General features: G+C 36.3%; 1 protein-coding gene across 6 annotated transcripts in view; it reads right to left on the bottom strand.

The window, feature by feature from the left end:
* The window catches only part of Ncoa2 (nuclear receptor coactivator 2), a 262,018-nt gene that overhangs the window by 69,199 nt on the left and 172,978 nt on the right, over window positions 1-19,841 (bottom strand). For all 6 annotated transcript variants that reach the window (XM_076836320.1, XM_076836321.1, XM_076836324.1 and 3 more), the window contains 2 exons: window positions 18,663-18,767; window positions 15,999-16,171 (listed from right to left, as the gene is read on the bottom strand). In XM_076836320.1, coding sequence (XP_076692435.1) covers window positions 15,999-16,171; window positions 18,663-18,748 — 259 coding nt within the window. In that variant the 5' untranslated portion in view covers window positions 18,749-18,767. The remainder of the gene's footprint in view (window positions 1-15,998; window positions 16,172-18,662; window positions 18,768-19,841) is intronic.

The following is a 19,841-nucleotide window of genomic DNA, read 5'->3' on the forward strand; positions in this document are numbered from 1 at the left end:
GAATGTTCTAAAACAAAGTTGGTATCCAATTTTCTGGCTAAATATCAAGAAGTCTTTTTTGGATTTTTTTTTTTTTTTTTTTTTTTTTTTTTTTTTTTTTTTTTTTAGTGACAGGAAAAGATCCCTTGAAAGTGTACCTCACCTCCTAAAATTGGAGTCTGCAAGAAATATTCCCCAATTCCCTTATAACAACTTCTTTCAAAATCATGGGTAAATAGCTGAGTGGCATGTTTATTTTATCATTCCTCTCCACTGGGAGACAGTGAAGCTAGGCAAAGATTGGAACCTGAATTCTAGTTCAATTCCTTGGTGGTCTAGATAAGTTTAGTGTCTAGACCTAAACTATAGGTCCCTCTCTGGTAATATGGAGATAACTCAACTTACCCTCAGGTGTGTTGGATGAATGAAACAGCAGTGCCAGGTACAAAGCAAGCACTCTGTACATGGCTCTTCTTGTCACTGTGGCTCTTAATGGAGTGTGGGTTACAGATCGCTGGTATGCAAATTTTTGATAGAGTATCAAGAGGGATCTACATGTTTGGTAGGGTCCAGAGCTTATACAACTAGAGGGAGGGGTCTCTCTTTAATAAAACAAAAATAAATATAAAAGTGAATAATTATAGAATTGAGAAAAGAAACAACAGTGAAACATTAAGGAAGCATTAAGGAAGATTCAAATTTCTTCTGGACTTTCCTTAAATAGTTATCTGAAATGCTTATAAGAAGTGCTTCTTGGGACTGGGGTTGTGGCTCAGTGATAGAGTGTCTGCCTATCACACGTGAGGCACTAGGTTTGATCCTCAGAAACAAATAAAAATAAATAAATAAAATAAAGGTATTAAAAAAAAAAAAAAAAAAAAGAAGTGCTTCCTGATTGAAATGTGGCTTCCCTATCTAGAACACTGTACAATCCTCAGCATTAGAGGCCCACTCAAGAATGCAGTCCTGAAATTAAAGCTTCCTTGTTAGCCAAGGTGATTCTGCTTCGGAAAGTGTACAATGTAAATTCTACACTTCCTTCCTTTATTTTTTAAATATTATTTATTGGGATCTTAGCTTATAAGCTCATTTATATATTCTATATATCTTTGCTACCACATTGTTAGATCAAAGATCCTGATATTCCCATGTGCTGTAACTATAAATGGTCATATAAAATCACTGTTTTAACTGAACTACCCTGGTGGCTCTAGACATCCACTTTCCATCTCATCCTGCTACACAGCACGTGTAGCTTTTTAAGACTTCTCTTTACCACATTTGCAAACACGCTGTGGTCACATCCTGCTGTGCTTCACACACCACACTACAGCCACCTATGAAATGAGTTGCCAAGCAGGACCAGCATTATAGAGGACATCATGGTACCTCTGATTTTATGTTCCTTTTAAGACCCCAGAAAAACGTGAATACCCTGAATACAAGAACATAGTATTTAAAATAAGTGAGAAACTCTTCTCACTGATCAATAAGCACCATAGCATCTGGAGGGGAGAGGATAACCTTTCCTTTTTATTCTTCCCTTTGATAGATACTCCTCAGAAATCAAAGGTGCCTGGTTAAAACTGCTTAAGTGTGTAGACTGCACAGAAACCTGGATGAGAGGCAGTTACACAGTGGAAGTCAGCCTTTGCCTGAAGTCACAGTAAGATTGAAGATTCTTTTTATTTTTTATTTTTTTTTAGTTGTAGTTGGACACAATACCTTTATTTTATTTATTTTTATGTGATGCTGATGAACTCAGTGCCTCGCACATGCTAGATGAGTGCTTTACTATTGAGTCACAACCCCAGTCCCATGAAGATTCTTAATAAAACCACATGTAACCCCAAATCACCATCAAAATTTCTTCTCTTAATGTGTTAAAACTATCCCTAATGACATACTAGTAACTACTATAAACCTTGACTTTGATTTTGAGTGTGCTGCTTTTGTAATTTCTCTGTGGAACACACAGAAATATTCTGTCATAATAAACACAGGCAAAGTTAAAGATGTGACCATCATTCTCAGAGGCAGATGATGGGACACAGAAGACCACAGCTTTGGAATGACCCACTGATTAAGCTTGAATTCTACTTTGTCACCTAACATTTTGAAGGCCTCAACCTTACTATTATTTCTTTTCTTTTTTTTTGTTGATAGACCTTTATTTTATTTATTTATATGCAGTGCTGAGAATTGAACCTAGTGCCTCACACAAGCCAGGCAAGTGCACTACCATTGAGCCACAGCACTATTGTTTCTATAGATCAGTTTCCTTATCAACAAAACATAGGGAATAACACCAATGCTGAAGGAGTCTTGCAATCAGAGGTAATCGATGGACTGAGTAAGAAGGTATTATTACACTTGTGAGGTACTTAGAATAGTAATTTCATAGAAGATGAACAGTGGTGATGGCTGCACAATGTGAATGTACTTAATGCCACTGAACTATGTACTTAAAAACTGTATGTTATGTATATTTACCACAATAAAAGGGTCAAATTAAAATCAATTCTCAGGTTAAAGTTAATTGGTATCCAGAGTCTTTAATCAATAATTATTATAATGAAAACTACAATTCTTGTAATTCAGTGAACTACCTCCTGCCGTCTTAGAAACCCATAACATCCTTAAAAAACCTGTAACAAAATACAATTCAAGATCTGATATACTGACAAGAGCAATCCTGAAGTACAATCTAGAGCAACAATTATAATCTCAAAGTCTAAAACTGCAGAAGGTCAATTTTTAGTAGTTTGTGCACTCACAACAAAGCACAGGCTGTTAAGAATCTCCAATTTCTACCAACAAAGCTGAGATGAAGAACACTACTATTGTTTTCCTAGAGTTAATACCTTAAGAATAACGGCTTGGGGAAAAGAGAGCATAAAAAATGGACTCCTATATTTATTACCAGTGATGACAAGTGAACATTTTCTAAGCAGAAGTAAACTAACATATTTCAGAGTGAAGAACAGTCGTAAGAAGAAGAAAGAACTGTGGAGTGACATAGCCCTAGTTCACCCATTCCAAAACTGGAGAGACATAGACAATAAATGGTCTGTGAAGGCCATACGTAACACTTATCTCTTCCTTGAAACCTGCATAAGGAAAGTATAATGTAAAAAGCTCAGGGAAAGAAATATTTTTAGGGGAACATAAGAAACAGCTGAAACGAGGCAAAATGTCTAGAAAGGAGACCTCAATGCCATTGTGGTTTTCTCTCATTTTCCTACTGACATCAGATTTACCACCTTCCTGAACCTCAGAATCTCTTCCCCACAGTCTTGGCTGATGATCATGTTTAGTGCCCTAAACTATTCAGCATATATAGAAGGCATTCTGTGATTCAAACTGGTAACAGATCCTTACTGTTTTCAAAATGTCTTCTTGGAAAATATTTCAACATCACTAACCATCAGGGAATTGCAAATGAAAACCACAATGTGATTATCACCTCTGACCCATCAGTATGGCCATCATTAAAAAAAAAAAAAAAAAAAAAAAAAAAAAAGGAAATGACAAGTGCTGGCAAATATATAAATATGAAGAAGCAGGAATTCTTGCACACTGCTGGTGAACATGTAAAATGATGCAACCACTATGAGAAGTAATTTAATGGACTTTCCTTAAAGAATTAAAAATGGAATTACCATATGACCAAATAATCCCACTTCTGAGTATATATATCCAAAATAATTGAAAACAGGATCTTGAAGAGACATTTGCACCCCCATGGGTACTGAAACATTATTACAATAGATATGAAAACAACACAAATGTCCAACAAAAATAAATGGATAAAGAAAATGTGGTATATGCTTATAATACAATATTATCCAGCCTTAGAAAAGAAGGAAATTCTGTCATATGCTAAAAACATAGATGAACTTTGAGGACTTAGTATCTAAGTGAAATAAGCCGATTACTAAAAGACAAACAATGTGTGATTCCACGTAGGTAAGATATCTAAAGTAGTCAGACGCATCTGAGTAGGACATAAAGTAGAATGATGGCTACCAGGATCTGAAGGTGGTAGGGGGTGAACAGACTTGCTGTTCAACATGTCTAGAGTTTCAGTCATGTAAGGTGAAAAAGTTCTAGAGATCTGTGTACAGCAACATGTACAGTTAATAGTAGAATCAGGTATACCTAAAGACTGAAAAGAGAGTAAATTTATGTTTCGTGGGTTCTTATACACACATCACCCAATTCACACAATTGGAAAAATAAAGCCTTCTTGGGAGGACCAATTAAAGCAGTTGCACATACAATAATGTAAAAGCCATCTCAGCCTGAAAATTATCTTAAGTCTTAAGGTCCACAAAAATAGTCATCTTTCCCTCTCTTTTGTTCTACCAGTACAACAGATTGGAAAACAGAATTGTTGTTACTAATTTGTTTTAAAAAAGCAAATAAAAACCAAAATACCTATGAAAAAATTTTCTTTAAACCTAAACCAACCAGTGAATGATAACAAAATGTCTGATTTAAACCATTAAGGAAAGTAGTCCATATTAATTTAAAGGTTGTAAAAATGATTATAAAAAGTTAAAAAAATATTTTATCTTCCTAAGATTTCAAAATATACTCTAGCTGACAAGCTGGGTAGATTCCTCATGCTTATTATATGACAGACAGGGTTCCAGAGCTAAATTTAATCAGAGTCTAAGAAAGTTAACAGTTTACCATGCAAAACTTTTTCAAGACACTAAACATACTTTTGGGAGGCAAAGAAAATGTTTTGAATAATATTTGTCATGAGCAGTTGTAACTGGTAATCCCTGCACAAGAGATTCTAATAATCCTTGTTAAATTATTGGAATACAAATTTCAAGTTCTTAAATTTAGGGCAGTAATTCCCAACATAAAACCATTATACAAGTTGACAAATATTTATTTTATAAAATAAATGTGATACAATTTTTTAAAAGTGAGCAAATAATTATTTTACATCAACTAAGAACAATCATTGGGCTCAGAACTGCCACTGATGCAAGTCATGAGTAGATACAATCTCTGCTATTAAGAAATTTTTCAATCAGGAGAGGAAAAAGAAAAATACACAAAATGTGAATAAGATTAGATAGTATAAGAAATGACATAGGGTGTCAAAGAAGATGAGGTCATATTGCTTGGGCAATTAAGAAGTGCTTTGTGAAAAAGGCAGTATCTGAGAATAAATAGCAGGACTGCTATGAGAGTAGACAGAAACAGAAAAAGGAGGCCTCTCAGACAGGGAAGAACAGCTGTGAATAACGACAACACAAAAAAGCACAAGCATGTGTTCACAATAGGAAGGAGTCTTGGGTACAGGCCTTAGGGTGTTCATGCTAGGAAACAGAAAACAAGAACAGAGCAGCAGCTCCAAGTGATCAGACTTAGGGTTGTAGTAAAGCCCCTGCCATTGGACCTTCTCCTATCCTTCACCCTAGATTCTTTGTCACTGCTCTAAATCCTAACACAGTCAATTTCTCCATATCCTGGGCCTGTTAAAGGTGAGGAGCTGTCAACCAGTTTGGGGAAGAGAGAGTGCTCCAGGCAGAAGACCCTGGGGTAGAAAACTACAGGTGCAGGTGACTGTGCAAGTTATGTGGGAGCAGATGTAAATAAAAGGAGACAGCAGGATGGGAGGCAGTCAAAGAGGAGTTCATCTGCTGTGGCGATGGACTTTATTTTGGACTTTGTCACAGACACTACTGGCACTAAATGAAGGTGCAGCAGAATGATCAACCTAACACCTTCAAGGAGGGGGTTGGTCTTAGGGAGTATCTACAGCAACTCCTATGGAGGAATGGCCCAATATTGCTCCCTTTGGCACACATACAACCATCTCTCATCTCCAGCAAGGGAAGAGGCATGAGTGGTTGGGGTATTAATTCATCCCTGTTTGGTGAATGCATAGGAGGGTTAAACAGCCAGGAAACCCAAGGGCATTCTTCATTAAAACTGGGCTGGGGGTGGGGAGAACAAAGGTGAGGGCTGGTCCAAGGTGGCTCAGTCTACGCTCCACCTATTCTTATCTCCTTAAGCAATTATAAAAATGAACCAGAGTAGGCTGGGGATATAGCTCAATTGGTAGAGTGCTTGCCTTGCAGGTGCAAGGCCCTGGGTTCAATCCCTAGCACCACAAAAAAAAAAAAAAAAAGAAAGGTTATATAACACAACATTTACTATTTGTGTTAGAGATGAATGACATGATTTCTTTTTTGTTGCTGTTATAATACACCCCACCCCCATAATCAGTAGCATTTTAAAAGTTCCAAAGAACTCCCCCTTTCTAGTGGTTGGTAGTTTAGAGATAGTGGTAGAGTGAGGATACCTCAAGCCAGCTCTGCTGTAGATGGTTAGGGGTCTCTTGTTTTCCACATTCAGATGTTGCTTGCCATCCTCTATGCATTCTCCTTTTTGGTTCTGACCTGCTCATTTCAATCTCAAACTCAACCAAAGGCTTCAACACATTTTGCTTTGCAGCTTACCAGTGGATGCCATCCTGCGCTCCTGTGCCTCTCTCAGGCTTCTCTGCGCCCTGCTGGAATGCCTTCTCCTACCCTCAATACCTACTTTTATACCTGTTATAATCAATCAATCAATCGATCAATCAATTAATTAATTTTGCAGCACTGGGGATTAAGTCCAGGGCCTTGTGCATGCTAGGCAAGCACTCTACCAACTGAGCTATATCCCCAGCCCCCTGTTAATATTTTAATCTTATAGCAAGGCCCAGTTCAAACTGTATTTTAGAAGTCTGCACCAGTTCCTCCCCCCAAAAAAACTATTATTTATTAAGAATGTACTTTTAATCCTACTGACATTCAACTTTTAAGTATAGCAGAGAATTCCTATACGGGTGTAAATCCTTTCCTTTCCTTTGAATTTTCTTTTTTTCCCCCATTTTTTATCAGCATATTATAGTTGCATATAATGGCGTGATTTGTTGCTACATATTTGTATATGCACACAAAATAACAATATAATTTGGCAAATATCATTCCTTAGAATTTCCCCCTTGCTAGTAGGATAGTGCAGGGCCGTGGGCTGCGCAGGCTACAGCCCATAAAGTGGGCGCTGCCCAGGGCCCTGGTCTGAATAGATGTTCTGTCTGGATTAGGAGATGATAACGTTTGGGAGGTTGGGAGGAGAAGAGAAGGAGAAAGAAAAGTACAAGCAAAAGAAGAATAAAGAAAGAGAGAAAAGAAAGAAAAAAAGAAAAGGGAAGAAAAAGAGGGGAAAAAAAGAAAAAAAGGGGGGAAGAAAAAAATGCAATCTTAGAGATCATGGCATTTGCAGGAAAATGGATGGCATTAGAGCAGATTATGCTAAGTGAAGTTAGCCAATCCCTAAAACACAAATGCCGAATGTCTTCTCTGATATAAGGGGGGTGACTCAAAATAGGGTAGGGAGGAAGAGCATGAGAAGAAAATTACCACTGAACAGGGAAGAGAGGTGGGAGGGAAAGGGAGGGAGAAGGGGAATTGCACGGAAGATGGAAGGAGACCCTCATCGTTATACAGATTACATGTCTGATGATGTGAGGGGGGAAAAAAAGAAGTGAATCACATTAGATTGGGTAGAGAGAAGTGATTGGAGGGGAGGGGAAGGAAGGATAGGAAGAACAGCAGAATAAAATAGATATTATTATTGCTGTATGTATATACATGACTGCATGACCAATGTGATTCTGCAAACTGTACACTCAGAAAAATGAGAAATTATATCCCATCTGATTCAAATGTATGATATGTCAAGATCATTGTACTGTCATGTGTAACTAATAAAAAAAAAAAAGAATAAAGAGCAATTATATATTAAAAAAAAAAAAAAAAAAAAAGAATTTCCCCCTTACCTTCCCCTGGTCTCTTTTCCTCTACTCTAGTGATCTTCCTTTGATTTTCATGAGATCCCTGCCCCCAACCCCCTCACCTTTCTTTTCCTTTTTCTTCTCAAGCTTCCACAAGTAAGAGAAAACAAACAACCCTTGCTTGACCATCTGAATTTGGCTTATTTTGTTTAACATAATGTTCTCAAGTTCCATCCACTTCCTTGCAAATGACATAATTTCATTTTCCTTTATGGCTGAATAAAATTTCATTATGTATATGCATCACATTTTCTTTATCCACTCATCCACTGATGAACACCTAGACTGATTCCATAGTTTGGCTATTGTGAATTGTGCTGCTCAAACATGGATATGTATGTATCACTACAGTATGATGATTTTAATTCTTTAGGATAAATTATCCAGGAGTGTGCAATAGTTTCTTTAATCATACTCATTTCTACTGTCCCTAACAGTCCTATAGCTAGCTGTTTACAAGCTAATTTCCTCCCAAATGAGTGAAAGCTCCAAAGAAAAGAAACATATACTTACAAATCACTGAATTCCCTCCAATGAGAATATGTCTTACAGATAGTATTTGTTTGATAAAAAATTTATCCAATGAAAGTTTGTTCTTGGAGGAAATCAATATATACAGTGGAGGATCAGAATTAATTTCTTTTCATTCCAGTACAAGGTAAGCAAGAAAACAAGAGATTTCTACTTTCTGTTAGACAGTTGAAGTCTTGATGTGAGAGCTCATGTTACAAACCATGAAAATCCTAAAGCATTAGGATATATTAAATGATTTATATCCTTTTCACCTGAAAGCTGTTCAACAATAATGACAACAACAAAAACCCCAAAACACCTTCCATGTAATTTAATGAAATAAAATAATGAAGGGACTCCAAAGAGAAAAGACAATAGGAATTCTATCCCTGCTCACTGATTTTAATGATTCTATTAATAATGTGAACCATTAATCCACATAAAAATGAATTAAGTCCAGCTCAGTGGAAAAATATTTTATCTCATTAAAAATTACAATATCAAGTATAGATTGCTGAACCTAAGTTTATTATCAAAGAAATAAAATTTAGTTTCTTTCCAGATGCATAAAACATAAACATAAAGATAGAACAGCTTTAGATCTTCAAGTAAGCTAGGGCCAGATTCTTTCCTGCTTGAAGGATGAAGTCAAAACTATCAAGACTCTTGCCCCTTTTAGTTCCCCTTAAAGTAAAATTCTTATAAATTTCCCTGAGGTGATGTGGACTAGCAGGAAGCAGACAAGAGACCAGTGGTAACAGATCTGGTGTGAAGGGTTCAGAAGTGGTTACAAGAAGTGACACATTTCTGATTTTTCTGACTAAACAGTTTTGACAGCTTCTACTTATATCTGTATTAAAATGAAAAGACTGTAAGAATATGAAGCTTAAAGTTATAACAGAAAATATCCCAAAATTGTTATGATGTCCTCAGAAAGAAAATCTAGATTAAATGATACCTTCAAGTGATGATGTCAGAAACAATGATAAGAGTAATAAAAATGCTGTTAATTAAATCTTTCAATGTGCCAAGCACTAGGTATAGCTCTTTATAAATATTATCAAACATAATCGTCCCAAGACAACTTTATGAATTGGGCATACCCCTTTAACAGATTTGGAAAAAAAGGCTCAGAGAAGTTAACAAACTTGCACATGACTTGGGGAAGAGAGATAGTAGGTTCATCACTAATCTTATACCTTCTAGTTGATGTCCTTCACTGTAAGATTTTATCACATGGAACATAAGCAATGACTGGAAGCCTCACCTCTAAAAGCCAGATTTACAGACATCCTATTGCTGGAAGGGATCTTATACCAGAACACTTTTGCTTACTTTGGTGACAGCTATGAGTTCATGACTATGCTTTAGTATTGAATAACTGAATTTCCATCATAAGAATTTCATGCATTTAACATGAGGAAAGAAAGAACGGGAAGGAAAAGAATACATTTTTAATAGGTTCTTACACTTTGCTTATAAGTGCTGCAATTGTTTTTATTACTGTTTCCTTGAATTTTAAAATAATTCTGTTAGTTTATGAATTTCCACATTTACCAATATGATCTGTTCATCCAACAGTATATTGGCAAATGCTTAAAAACTGACTTTGGAGGGGTGATGCATCACAATAAATTTATTATGAATTTTTCTAACGTAAAGGATATATAGTAATTTATAAATGATAATAAAATATACAATTCTCTTTATGATAAACTCAGTATGACCAATTGATTCTCGAATAGAATGCTTCTGTTGGTTTTTGCCACATTCTTGTATTACCCATGATTACAAATGACAAAAGAGCAGAGTTCCAAATGAATGTTTGTTGAAATTTCCATTTAAGTTCATGATTAAGACAAAAAGAAAATAATGAAGATGTATGAATTAAACTGTCAATTCATGAGTGACACCTTTGTTGAACTGAGTAACTTTTTGTGAGCATGCATGCATGGCTACTTTTTTTAATATTTATTTTTTAGTTGTAGTTGGACACAATACCTTTATTTTATTTATTTTTATGTGGTGCTAAAGATTGAACCCAGGGCCTCTCACTTGCTAGGCAGGTACTCTACTGGGGAGCCACAACCCCAGCCCCCACCTCCCATGCATGGATATTTAATGTTAAAATGTTAGAAGTTAATTATTAACATTTTGGCCTTTACTTTATTAATTCTAGACTGACAGCTAACAAAAGAATAAATCAAGCCCTGGGTTGCTTGTGTACCAGTTCCTATGGTGGGAATATTTTTATGAGACTTAGGAATATACACCTAACAGGCAAGATCGTATAGTATTCCAACCATATAAATGCAAAACACAAATAGTTTCTAGAACATAGATAAAGGTAAAATACAGTTTTAGTTTTCCTTAGCTTTGTTTTATATAAATCAATTATAAGTCTATATGATTACTAATAATGGCTGTGCTTAACAATTGGCTTGAACATTTTTGAGAATACAATAACTGGCTCTCCTTGTTGACTCCACCATATCAATAGTCTCCCTCCCCACTTCTTTATTTTTTGATGCTATCCTCAATATTAGGGCAAATTCACATGCATATGAAGCAATATAGAATCCTACTATTCTCATATCAGCACTATAAACCAAAATTACATAATTTAAATAATCATAACTATATCACTTAAATGATCTTGCAGGTTGCCAGCTCTAGTCAGTAACTTCTCCCTCAATCTAGCTTATACCAATACAGGTTTTGTAATACATTTTCATTTCTGTTGTTCACTAATAAAGCTGCTTTAACAACAAAAAAAAAGTTTGAAACCAATTCTTTCTCTCTTTTGGGGCAGATTGAAACCAGAGGCATTCTACAACCAAGCTACTTCCTTAGGCCCTTTTCAAAATTTTTTGAGACAGTCTCACTAAGTTGTCAAGGCTAGGCTTGAACTTACGTTCCTCTTGTCTCAGCCTGCTGAGTAGCTAAAATTACAGGCATGTGCCACCATGCCCAGCTCTGATTTTCCATTAACTGATAAATAAATTCCCTATTCAAATACACTGCACCAAAAGTGGACTTAAATCGAGAAGCAAAAGATTTTCAAATAATAAAACATCTTAATAGATCAAGATGGGTTTAATAAAACACATATGGAGGCAGAGCACTTCGATACCAGAGTTCAGAATCCCGGGGCTAGAAAGAGCCTAGGAGCCGTCATCACCCCAAGGTCTGTAGGGATGTGAGGGGAGGATGTGGGTAGATCCTTCAAGGTGAGACTTACACAGGCTCATCCTGAGTGAAACACTAAGCTTGTGGAAGAATCACAGTCAGCGTGAGGTTACCCTTCCAGGAAGGCTCCCAGAGACTTTCTTTTCCTTCTCTATCTCTTCCTGGAGCTCCCCATTAACTATATCCAACAAGAGAAAAGGCGATGAAGATCCATTGACATACCTCCTGAAAGTCAGCCTCCCAAAGCCAAAGGCAAGAGGATAAAGGTGGAAAGACACAAATGGAAAATGTCCAGTTAAGAATCCAGGGAATCAACATCTTTGACCTGGATGTAAACTTGGTTCAGACAGCTCAACAGTTTAGCTACAGGACCTCAGCAAAAATGAGAACACTGAAGTTCACAGGACCTTTTCCAGCTGTGTGTGGGAGAACACAAAACTGACTTCACTTACAAATTATTCACTTTTCAAAGCAAATATGTACATAAAATTTTCTTTTTGTGTCAGTTATAAAGAATATTAACACCAAGAGCAGAATCAAAAACTCATTTGAATTATTTTGGGAAAAAGAGAAAGTTGTGGCTACTTTGGGCTAACAGAGGAGGTATTACTTTAAACACAACAGTAACAATGTATTCATTTTAAAACTTCCCCAGTTTTTATTCATTTTAAAACTTCCCCAGTCACTTTACATTTCAATTTTATTTTTCTAGGAGAACAGGAATCACCATGTGTTTTCTACACAAAAGGTAATGTTTCCAACTAAAGAGAATGAAATTGAGCACAGTAATCCAAAATTAAATCACTTATATTTTTCATACTTTTTATAATTCTTCTGTGGAATGGAAGCAGTATCAGTCTTTCCAATTAGGGGAAAAAGAATATTTGCTGTCTAAGACTGCTGTTTCTAAGTTATAGAAGATGAAAGTTTTAAATGTTTATCATTATCATAGCAATAAAAATTAGCATCACATTTTAACAACAAAAGGCTGATGTGAAGCTGGGTGTGATGGCATACATGCCTATAATCCCAGTGACTTGAGAGGTTGAGGCAGGAGAATCACAAGTTTGAGGCCAGCCTCAGCAACTTAGTGAGACCCTGTCTTAAAATAAAAAATAAAAAAGCATTGTGGGTGTAGCTTGGTGGTAAAGTGCCTCTGGGGTGACGGTGGGGGTAGGAGGCTGCTGCAATGGCTGAAATGCAGACTCTGGAGCCAGACTTCCTGGATTCCATCCTTGTCCTGCTTAGGGAATGTGACTCTGCCAAGACACTAGTTAACTACCCTTGTCTCAGTTTCCTCACCTGGAAAGGGGGAAAACAACATACCTTTTCTGTGGCATGTTTTGAATGAAAAATAGGTTACCAAATCTAAGTACTTTCAAAAGTGCCTGGCACACAGTAAGAACTAAGTCTTCTGTGGCATTAAAAAATTCCCAAACAGATTTTTAGCTAGTCATAACAGAAGGTCTAGCTTAATTACTAAGTTCCTAACTTAGTTAATAACTAAGGACCTATGAACGCTGGCCAATGGAAAACCACCAACATGAATGGAATTCCGTATTTAAGTGATCACACTAGTCGCATCAAACTCTTGTGTGTACTTGCTCTGTTTCCACAATGTCCACTGAAACATGCATTCTTGTGGGGGCTGGTATCTACTATGCTCATTAATTTAAACAGCTGGTATTTTCGCCTCCAAATTCCTGTCCTCCAAATTCCTGCCATTCTAAAAATACCCTTTTCCTCTCTCCTCTTCCATAAAGCATATGGAGAGTTGAGGGGAAGCTGATGAGGGAAAGATGGTTGGCTGATGTGTATAGCTTCTGATACTATAGGGGTTCCATGATGATGAGTCCTGCCTTGCTTGTTCTTAGTATGGCACCTCATGCACACCAGCTTAACTTCTTAGGATGCAGACTTAGTATGGAATGGGCATGTTCTCCTGAACTCCCAAATTAATTTTATTTAGGCTGATAAGTGCAACTGAAACCAGTTAAGTTTGGATAATGATGAAAAGATGATAGTTGCATTTTACTTATACTAATTGGTAGAGAAAGCAGTTGCAGGTAGGGACAGGGGAGACCCAGAGTGAGAAGGAAGGGCTTAGGCCTGATTCAGTAGTAGCTCTTGAACCTTGGCTGAATGTCAGAGGTATGCATGGGCTGTGCAGAGTTCTCTGGCTGCAGAAAAATTTTACTTTCTTCAAATGGCTCTGGAGAAAGAATTTTAATAACCATCCTTCAACCTTTTCCCTTTTGCTTTCTACCTGAAAGAAGGATTAACTGTCTGAAGATTTTAATAAAGGTGAAGAAATAAAGGATAGTTTTTCTTCCTTAATATGGAACTGATTGTATTTGGGGTAAAAATGGAAAAGCATAACTCACATGAATCAAATGTATGAAAGATGAAAAAAAAAAAGAAAAAAAGAAAAAAAATATGGAACTGAACATTTACTACGACAGGTATACAACTCATAATTTCTTCAGCAGCCATGTGACCTAGGTGTGCTCAATTCTCTATGAGCAGACTGTTTCAGAGAAAGAAAATAATTTGCCCAGATTAAAAAAGCTCCTAAGTGGTACCAGAACCCATACTTACCTTCTGTTTAATATGATTCTGCTTTTTTTTAAAAACAAACAATTTATTATACCAGGAATATTCTTAAACTATTCGATTACTTGAGAATTCAAAAGTCTATTTGTGCATTTCAATTTTTTTTTGTTTGGTATTTAACTTTTTCATCCCCTTTCAAAACATGCTGCTTTTCAAATTAGCAGAAGCATTATTGGAAGAATACGCCGTGACAGGGTGTTTATTATTGCTGCTTCTTGGGTGGTTATGGCATGCAGCCTTATTATTAACACTGCAGTTAAGGCATGGCACAGGACCAGCATGACACATCTCAACATGTTTTATGGTTTGAAGGGGGAATTACCAAGGTTTTGCAAAACTTTAAAAACTTGCATAAGACTTTTGTAGTGGTTAAAGAAACATATATGATTGTTTTAAAACATGAAAGTACTACCTAACATGCAGTTTTCACAAAATTGAATCATTCAAAATTCTTAGAAACCTGAAACAAGCAGCTTAAGGATTTCTCTACTGCAATGACATTAGCAACTAGAAACAGGAAACTTCAACCAACCATCTCTCCCAGGAGTTCTAGGAATGTTACTCTATCTACATGCTCACACAAAAAATGAAGATGGTATAAAACTGAGATTAAAAGTAAGGTTTGGTAACTAGTGAACCCTAAAAGGGAAAAGAAAGAGGAGATAAAAAGACGGGCATTGAAACAAGAATCCTCTTGGATGTTGAGCACTATGTATAATTTTGATGGAGGAACCAGAAAATAAAGGCTGGTTTTCAGAGTGGACTGGTATGAGTTGTATATGCTATATGTATACGTTAAAGTTCTTAGAAGATAAAGCAAATATAGTTCTATTTAAAACTTACCTCATACCCAGCACTGCAAAAAAAAAAAAAAAAAAGCTATGATGATAATATACTAACAGGTAGCAAGATTTTATGATCGATCAGGAACAAATGTAGTTTGAAGCTCCTATATCTATCTGTAAAGACAAACTATTTTTCTAAAATATGCCTTTTCAAATATTATATAAAAGGTAGATTAAAAAATATGACCTCAAAGAGGATGCATTCAAAAACAGTACAAGAGATGATAATCTCCCTGGCCCTGAAGGAAAGGAGCATATGGATACTTCAGAGCACATATTAGTTCTGAGCACCAAGACACTGCTCATACATGCCTGAGATTTATTTTTGGCACCACAAAGTCAAAGGTGTTTTCAAAATATTATTTTCTTAATTTTTTTTCTGTAGGCAAAAATATCAAAGAAGAGAAGCATAAAATTATCTCAGAAAAAAAGAAAACCACAGGAAGAAAGCTGTCACGTTCTGGGTTTCGACTTCACAAAAGAATTTTTACTGGAGATTAGAGCCTTTCGAATCTCTTGTCATTCAGGATATGAAATTCTAATCCAGTGGCATGGCCAGTTGAGACTCAGACTTAATCAAATATGCTGACTAGCTGAAACAGGAGGTGGTTCACTTCCTTACTTCTGGTTTCCATCTCAAACTGGCTTCTTACTTACAAATTATGACAGTCACTTACTGTGCAAGCTATGGAAACTTCAAGTGGGGGAGGAGAACCAGTGGGCCCCCCTAATTGAGTTTACTATATGAAGCGTTAGATCACCCTGACTCACCTCAGTCTCCCCTGTCTTTAGGGAATGGTTGAATTTTATATAAAGCCTATTTATAAACCATGGCAAGTGATACTTGCATTCATCTTATACTGTGACATCATTTCCTCATCAATAATTTAAGCATAAGAAATGGATGAAAGGGACTCTGAACGAACTTCTCACACATAGAAAAACAGAAACCAACTCTACTCTCTAAGATATTAATTCAGTCCTCTTACCTTGCTCTTTGATCTGACGAATTTGCTTCACAGTTTCTTTTAAGATTGCACATTTGTCAGGTTTGAAGTTAAAGTTGTCTATATCATTAAAATTTGCAAAAATCAGCTCTGCAAGTTCTTCTATGTATTTATTTTCCTGTTCACGATTACGTTTCTCAGTGTTCCTTTTGGGGCTAAAAAGAAGGAACATATCTTAGTTTAAGTATATGAAAAGATAAACACAATAAGCTAGTTTTAATAAAACATAGCAAACAAGAGTTACCTATATAAACACAGAAGCACTTTAGGAGGGGAAAAACCAATTTGTCCTAAAATCTTGCATGTTTTAAAAAATTCAAACTTATACCAATTTGTAATTATACATTTATTACTTATGTGATTATTTGTTCAATGTGCTTAACCTCTCCCACTGTACTATCAGCTTCAACATGACAAGATTCTCCATGATTTTGTTTACTATAGTGCTTAACACAGTGTTTCATACCAGTTGGACTCCAATTTATTGGCAAATAAATAAAGGAATGTTTTTAAAAAAGGTAAAAGAGGTTAGATTTATAAATATTTGAAATTAAGATTAGTAGAATAAGAAAGGCAAGTTAAACTAGTTAAAACTATAAATACATTTCAATGATTGTTGGTAAAACATAAATAACGAAAACAAATCTTCATGGTTTCGAACTTTTCTAGGACGATAAAGATAATTCAAAAAGTCACAATACAGCTCGAAACAAAAGCGAAACTGACCTAGGATATTTGTTAACTGTCCAAGCTGAATGACATGCAAAATACAAACAACCGGTCTGAGTTCAGCTAAAGTTTTAAAAAGTTAATGGAAGGGACCAAATCTTCTATTTGAATCTGACAAAACTGCCAACTCAAATGTTTCTTTTGATAATAACAATGTATAATTATTTTCTCAAGTGTCATGGGAGGTGCACTAAAGGCATTCAAAACAATACAATAAGGAAGAGAAACCAGGTGTTTAATATATAGCAGATTTCTGTATTTTTACATATTACACTAACTTTAAAGATTTGGAAATTTGTAAAATACGTCCATGTATTTGTCTCCATCAGTTTTATTTTTATTAAACAATACACCTAAGATTTAACATAATTTCTTCATTTTGCAGCAGCTACATGATTTATCTGGATCACCAAGTAAGTTACTAGAAGAGCAGGGAAAAGATGATTTTTACCCCCAAGTCTCACTTTTACACCATTTTATTAAGTGCAGTGAAAGATGGGGTGGCTGAAGGCTTAGAAGAGCCTAGTTCCCATTTTGGCCCCTCTGCCTTCCTCTGCTACCCTCCAATTCACCCATACTACCCCCACATTGCACAGGATAATAAATAAATGACGAATAGGTGAGAAAGGGAAACTGGATTACAAAGAGCCCTGAGAGCGCATCGGGCAGAGGCTCAAGAGACAAGTATACCCAACCATGGCACCAGCTCAGCATGGCATTGGGTAGGCAATAGGAACTGGCTCTTAGATAGAAAAGACTGTTTTCTTTCTTTTTTTTTTAAAATATTTATTTTTTAGTTTTTGGTGGACACAAAATCTTTGTTTGTATGTGGTGCTGAGGATCAAACCTGGGCCGCAAGCATGCCAGGCAAGCGCGCTACTGCTTGAGCCACGTCCCCAGCCCTGCAAAGGCTGTTTTCATTTAACTTTTAAAATATTTTATTGGACTAAAAAGTCTTTCTTCTACCTTTCTTGCCTCTTTTTCAAGTTCTCATCCACCAAAATGGATAATAACTACATTGCCTGGTTATCCTACAGCAAGAATAATAATAGATGCTTTTTATTCCTTTTTTTGTACATATGGAGGTATGCTCTATCAACACTTTCTAAACCTGTTATTTCTATGTCACAATATTCTTAAGAGATCATAGAATGTTCTCATTCTTCATCATCACTGTGTTGTGTTCCAGGTTACAGATGTACCACAGCTGTTTAAAGTTCTCTCCATTCAGTTTTTGCCTAATCTTTTATAATTATAAACAATGTTGTTATGAGTAACCACAATGTACAGTTGGATATGTGAAAGCACATCCTAGAACAATTCCTAGAAGTGGAACTGCTAGTTCAAAGAGGATATGCATTTATAATTTCAATACTGCCAAATTACCCTACATGGAGGTTCTAACAATATACACTTCCAACCAAAATATATAAAATAAAACTTGCTTTAAGTTATTTAGTTGTTTTGTTTTTCACTGAAGGTCTACCATCTTTATTTTTAACTCAAAAGAAAATGGATTTCAGCAAACAAATAAGAACCCAGTATAACACGAAGAACAAATCTTTTTACTACAGGATCTACTGGTTATAATATTCTGTGATCTAGCAGAAAAGAAAATATGAAAGACTCAAAATTATAGAATGAACTGGTTATTAAGAGTCAAATACACAGGGGATATCAGAAGTATATAGCTTTCCTTTTTCTTATAAAGAATAAAATCTTTAACTGATTAGCATATTCAAAATAAAAGCTAAAACATTTAAAAGTTTAACTGTTAAGGAAGAAAATTAAATACTATATTTGAATTTGGACTAAAATCGATACTAAAATAACAAAGAAAAATGCAAAGCTTTAACATAAAATATCAATCCCTCACCATCCCACCCCCGTTCCAAACCCCCCCAGCAAGAATCTAACCTGGGTCCAAGCTGGTCAGGACATTCCTTGCGCTTTCTTGTCTCTGCCCTGGATGGGTCAGAGGTATTTTCTCCCATCCCACTCATCTTGAACACATATCAGCAACTAAAATTAAAAAGACAGATAAAGAGCTGATGATAAAGTATCTGATGATTTTGCCAACAGTTAAAGAACTCTGACTTTAATAAGAAATTTGACAACACTAATCAACACATTGTTTTGATATACGTGCATGTTTTTCTAATCAAATGTCTGATATGTTTTTTTAACCTTGCTTAAAGCAAATGGAAGGATTAACATTTAAATATTTAAGAAACAAACCAGCCTACGTCCTTGGGCGCAAACTCTTCAAACAGGAGTTGGATTTCAACAGCACCATGAGCTACAACCTGCTAGCTCTGGGACCGGGCCACTGACAGAGTTTCAGGGGCTCTCTTGCACCATGTGGAAATGACAGGTGTTGTAAGTAAGGGGCTCCTCCCAGTCTCTGTTTTGGGTTAGCCAATGTGAAGTCTATGCTGCAATAGCTCACCCATGACAGACAGCCCGAGGACACAGCAGTGCTACAACACTTGATTAAAGGATTCCAAATTTAGCCAGGTAGATCTGACACCCTTGTGGTGGCCCGGAGTTCCTACCCCTCAAATGGAGGCTCTTCCTGCCTCCCTAAGAAGCTGATGTGCAGGTTTCTCCTGCTGCCACAGCATCACTGCTCCTCTGTTGGTGTCCTCTCTCCAGGGCAGCTGGCCTCCCTTCCTGCACACTGCTGGGTGGCTTCCCCTCTCACATCCTGCTGCTGCAGACTTTCCTCCCCTCAGCTGGTTCTAGCTGCTATCACCTAAGGACTTCACACACTCCAAAATCAGGGGAACTACTGCCTCTGAGGGAGCATGTGGAACTTTTTTCATAATAAGAGAATAATTGTGCTCACAATGGTCATCGCTAACAGAACCAAATACTACTGGGAGCACATAAGAACGAGGGAGTGACACGAGGACGAAGAACCAAAAAAGCCAGAGAGACTAATAAAATATGAATACAGCAGAAAAGACCTCAAGGTGCTTAATAATTGTTTGGAAAGGGAAAAAAACAAATGCAGCCCCAAAGTACAAGTCACCATTTAAAAATCTTTCCTAGAAATCCCATTTGATACTATTTCTCCTTCATCTGTCCCCAGGC

Source organism: Callospermophilus lateralis, chromosome 16 (assembly GCF_048772815.1).
Source record: "Callospermophilus lateralis isolate mCalLat2 chromosome 16, mCalLat2.hap1, whole genome shotgun sequence".
In the NCBI taxonomy this organism is placed as follows: Eukaryota; Metazoa; Chordata; class Mammalia; order Rodentia; family Sciuridae; genus Callospermophilus; species Callospermophilus lateralis.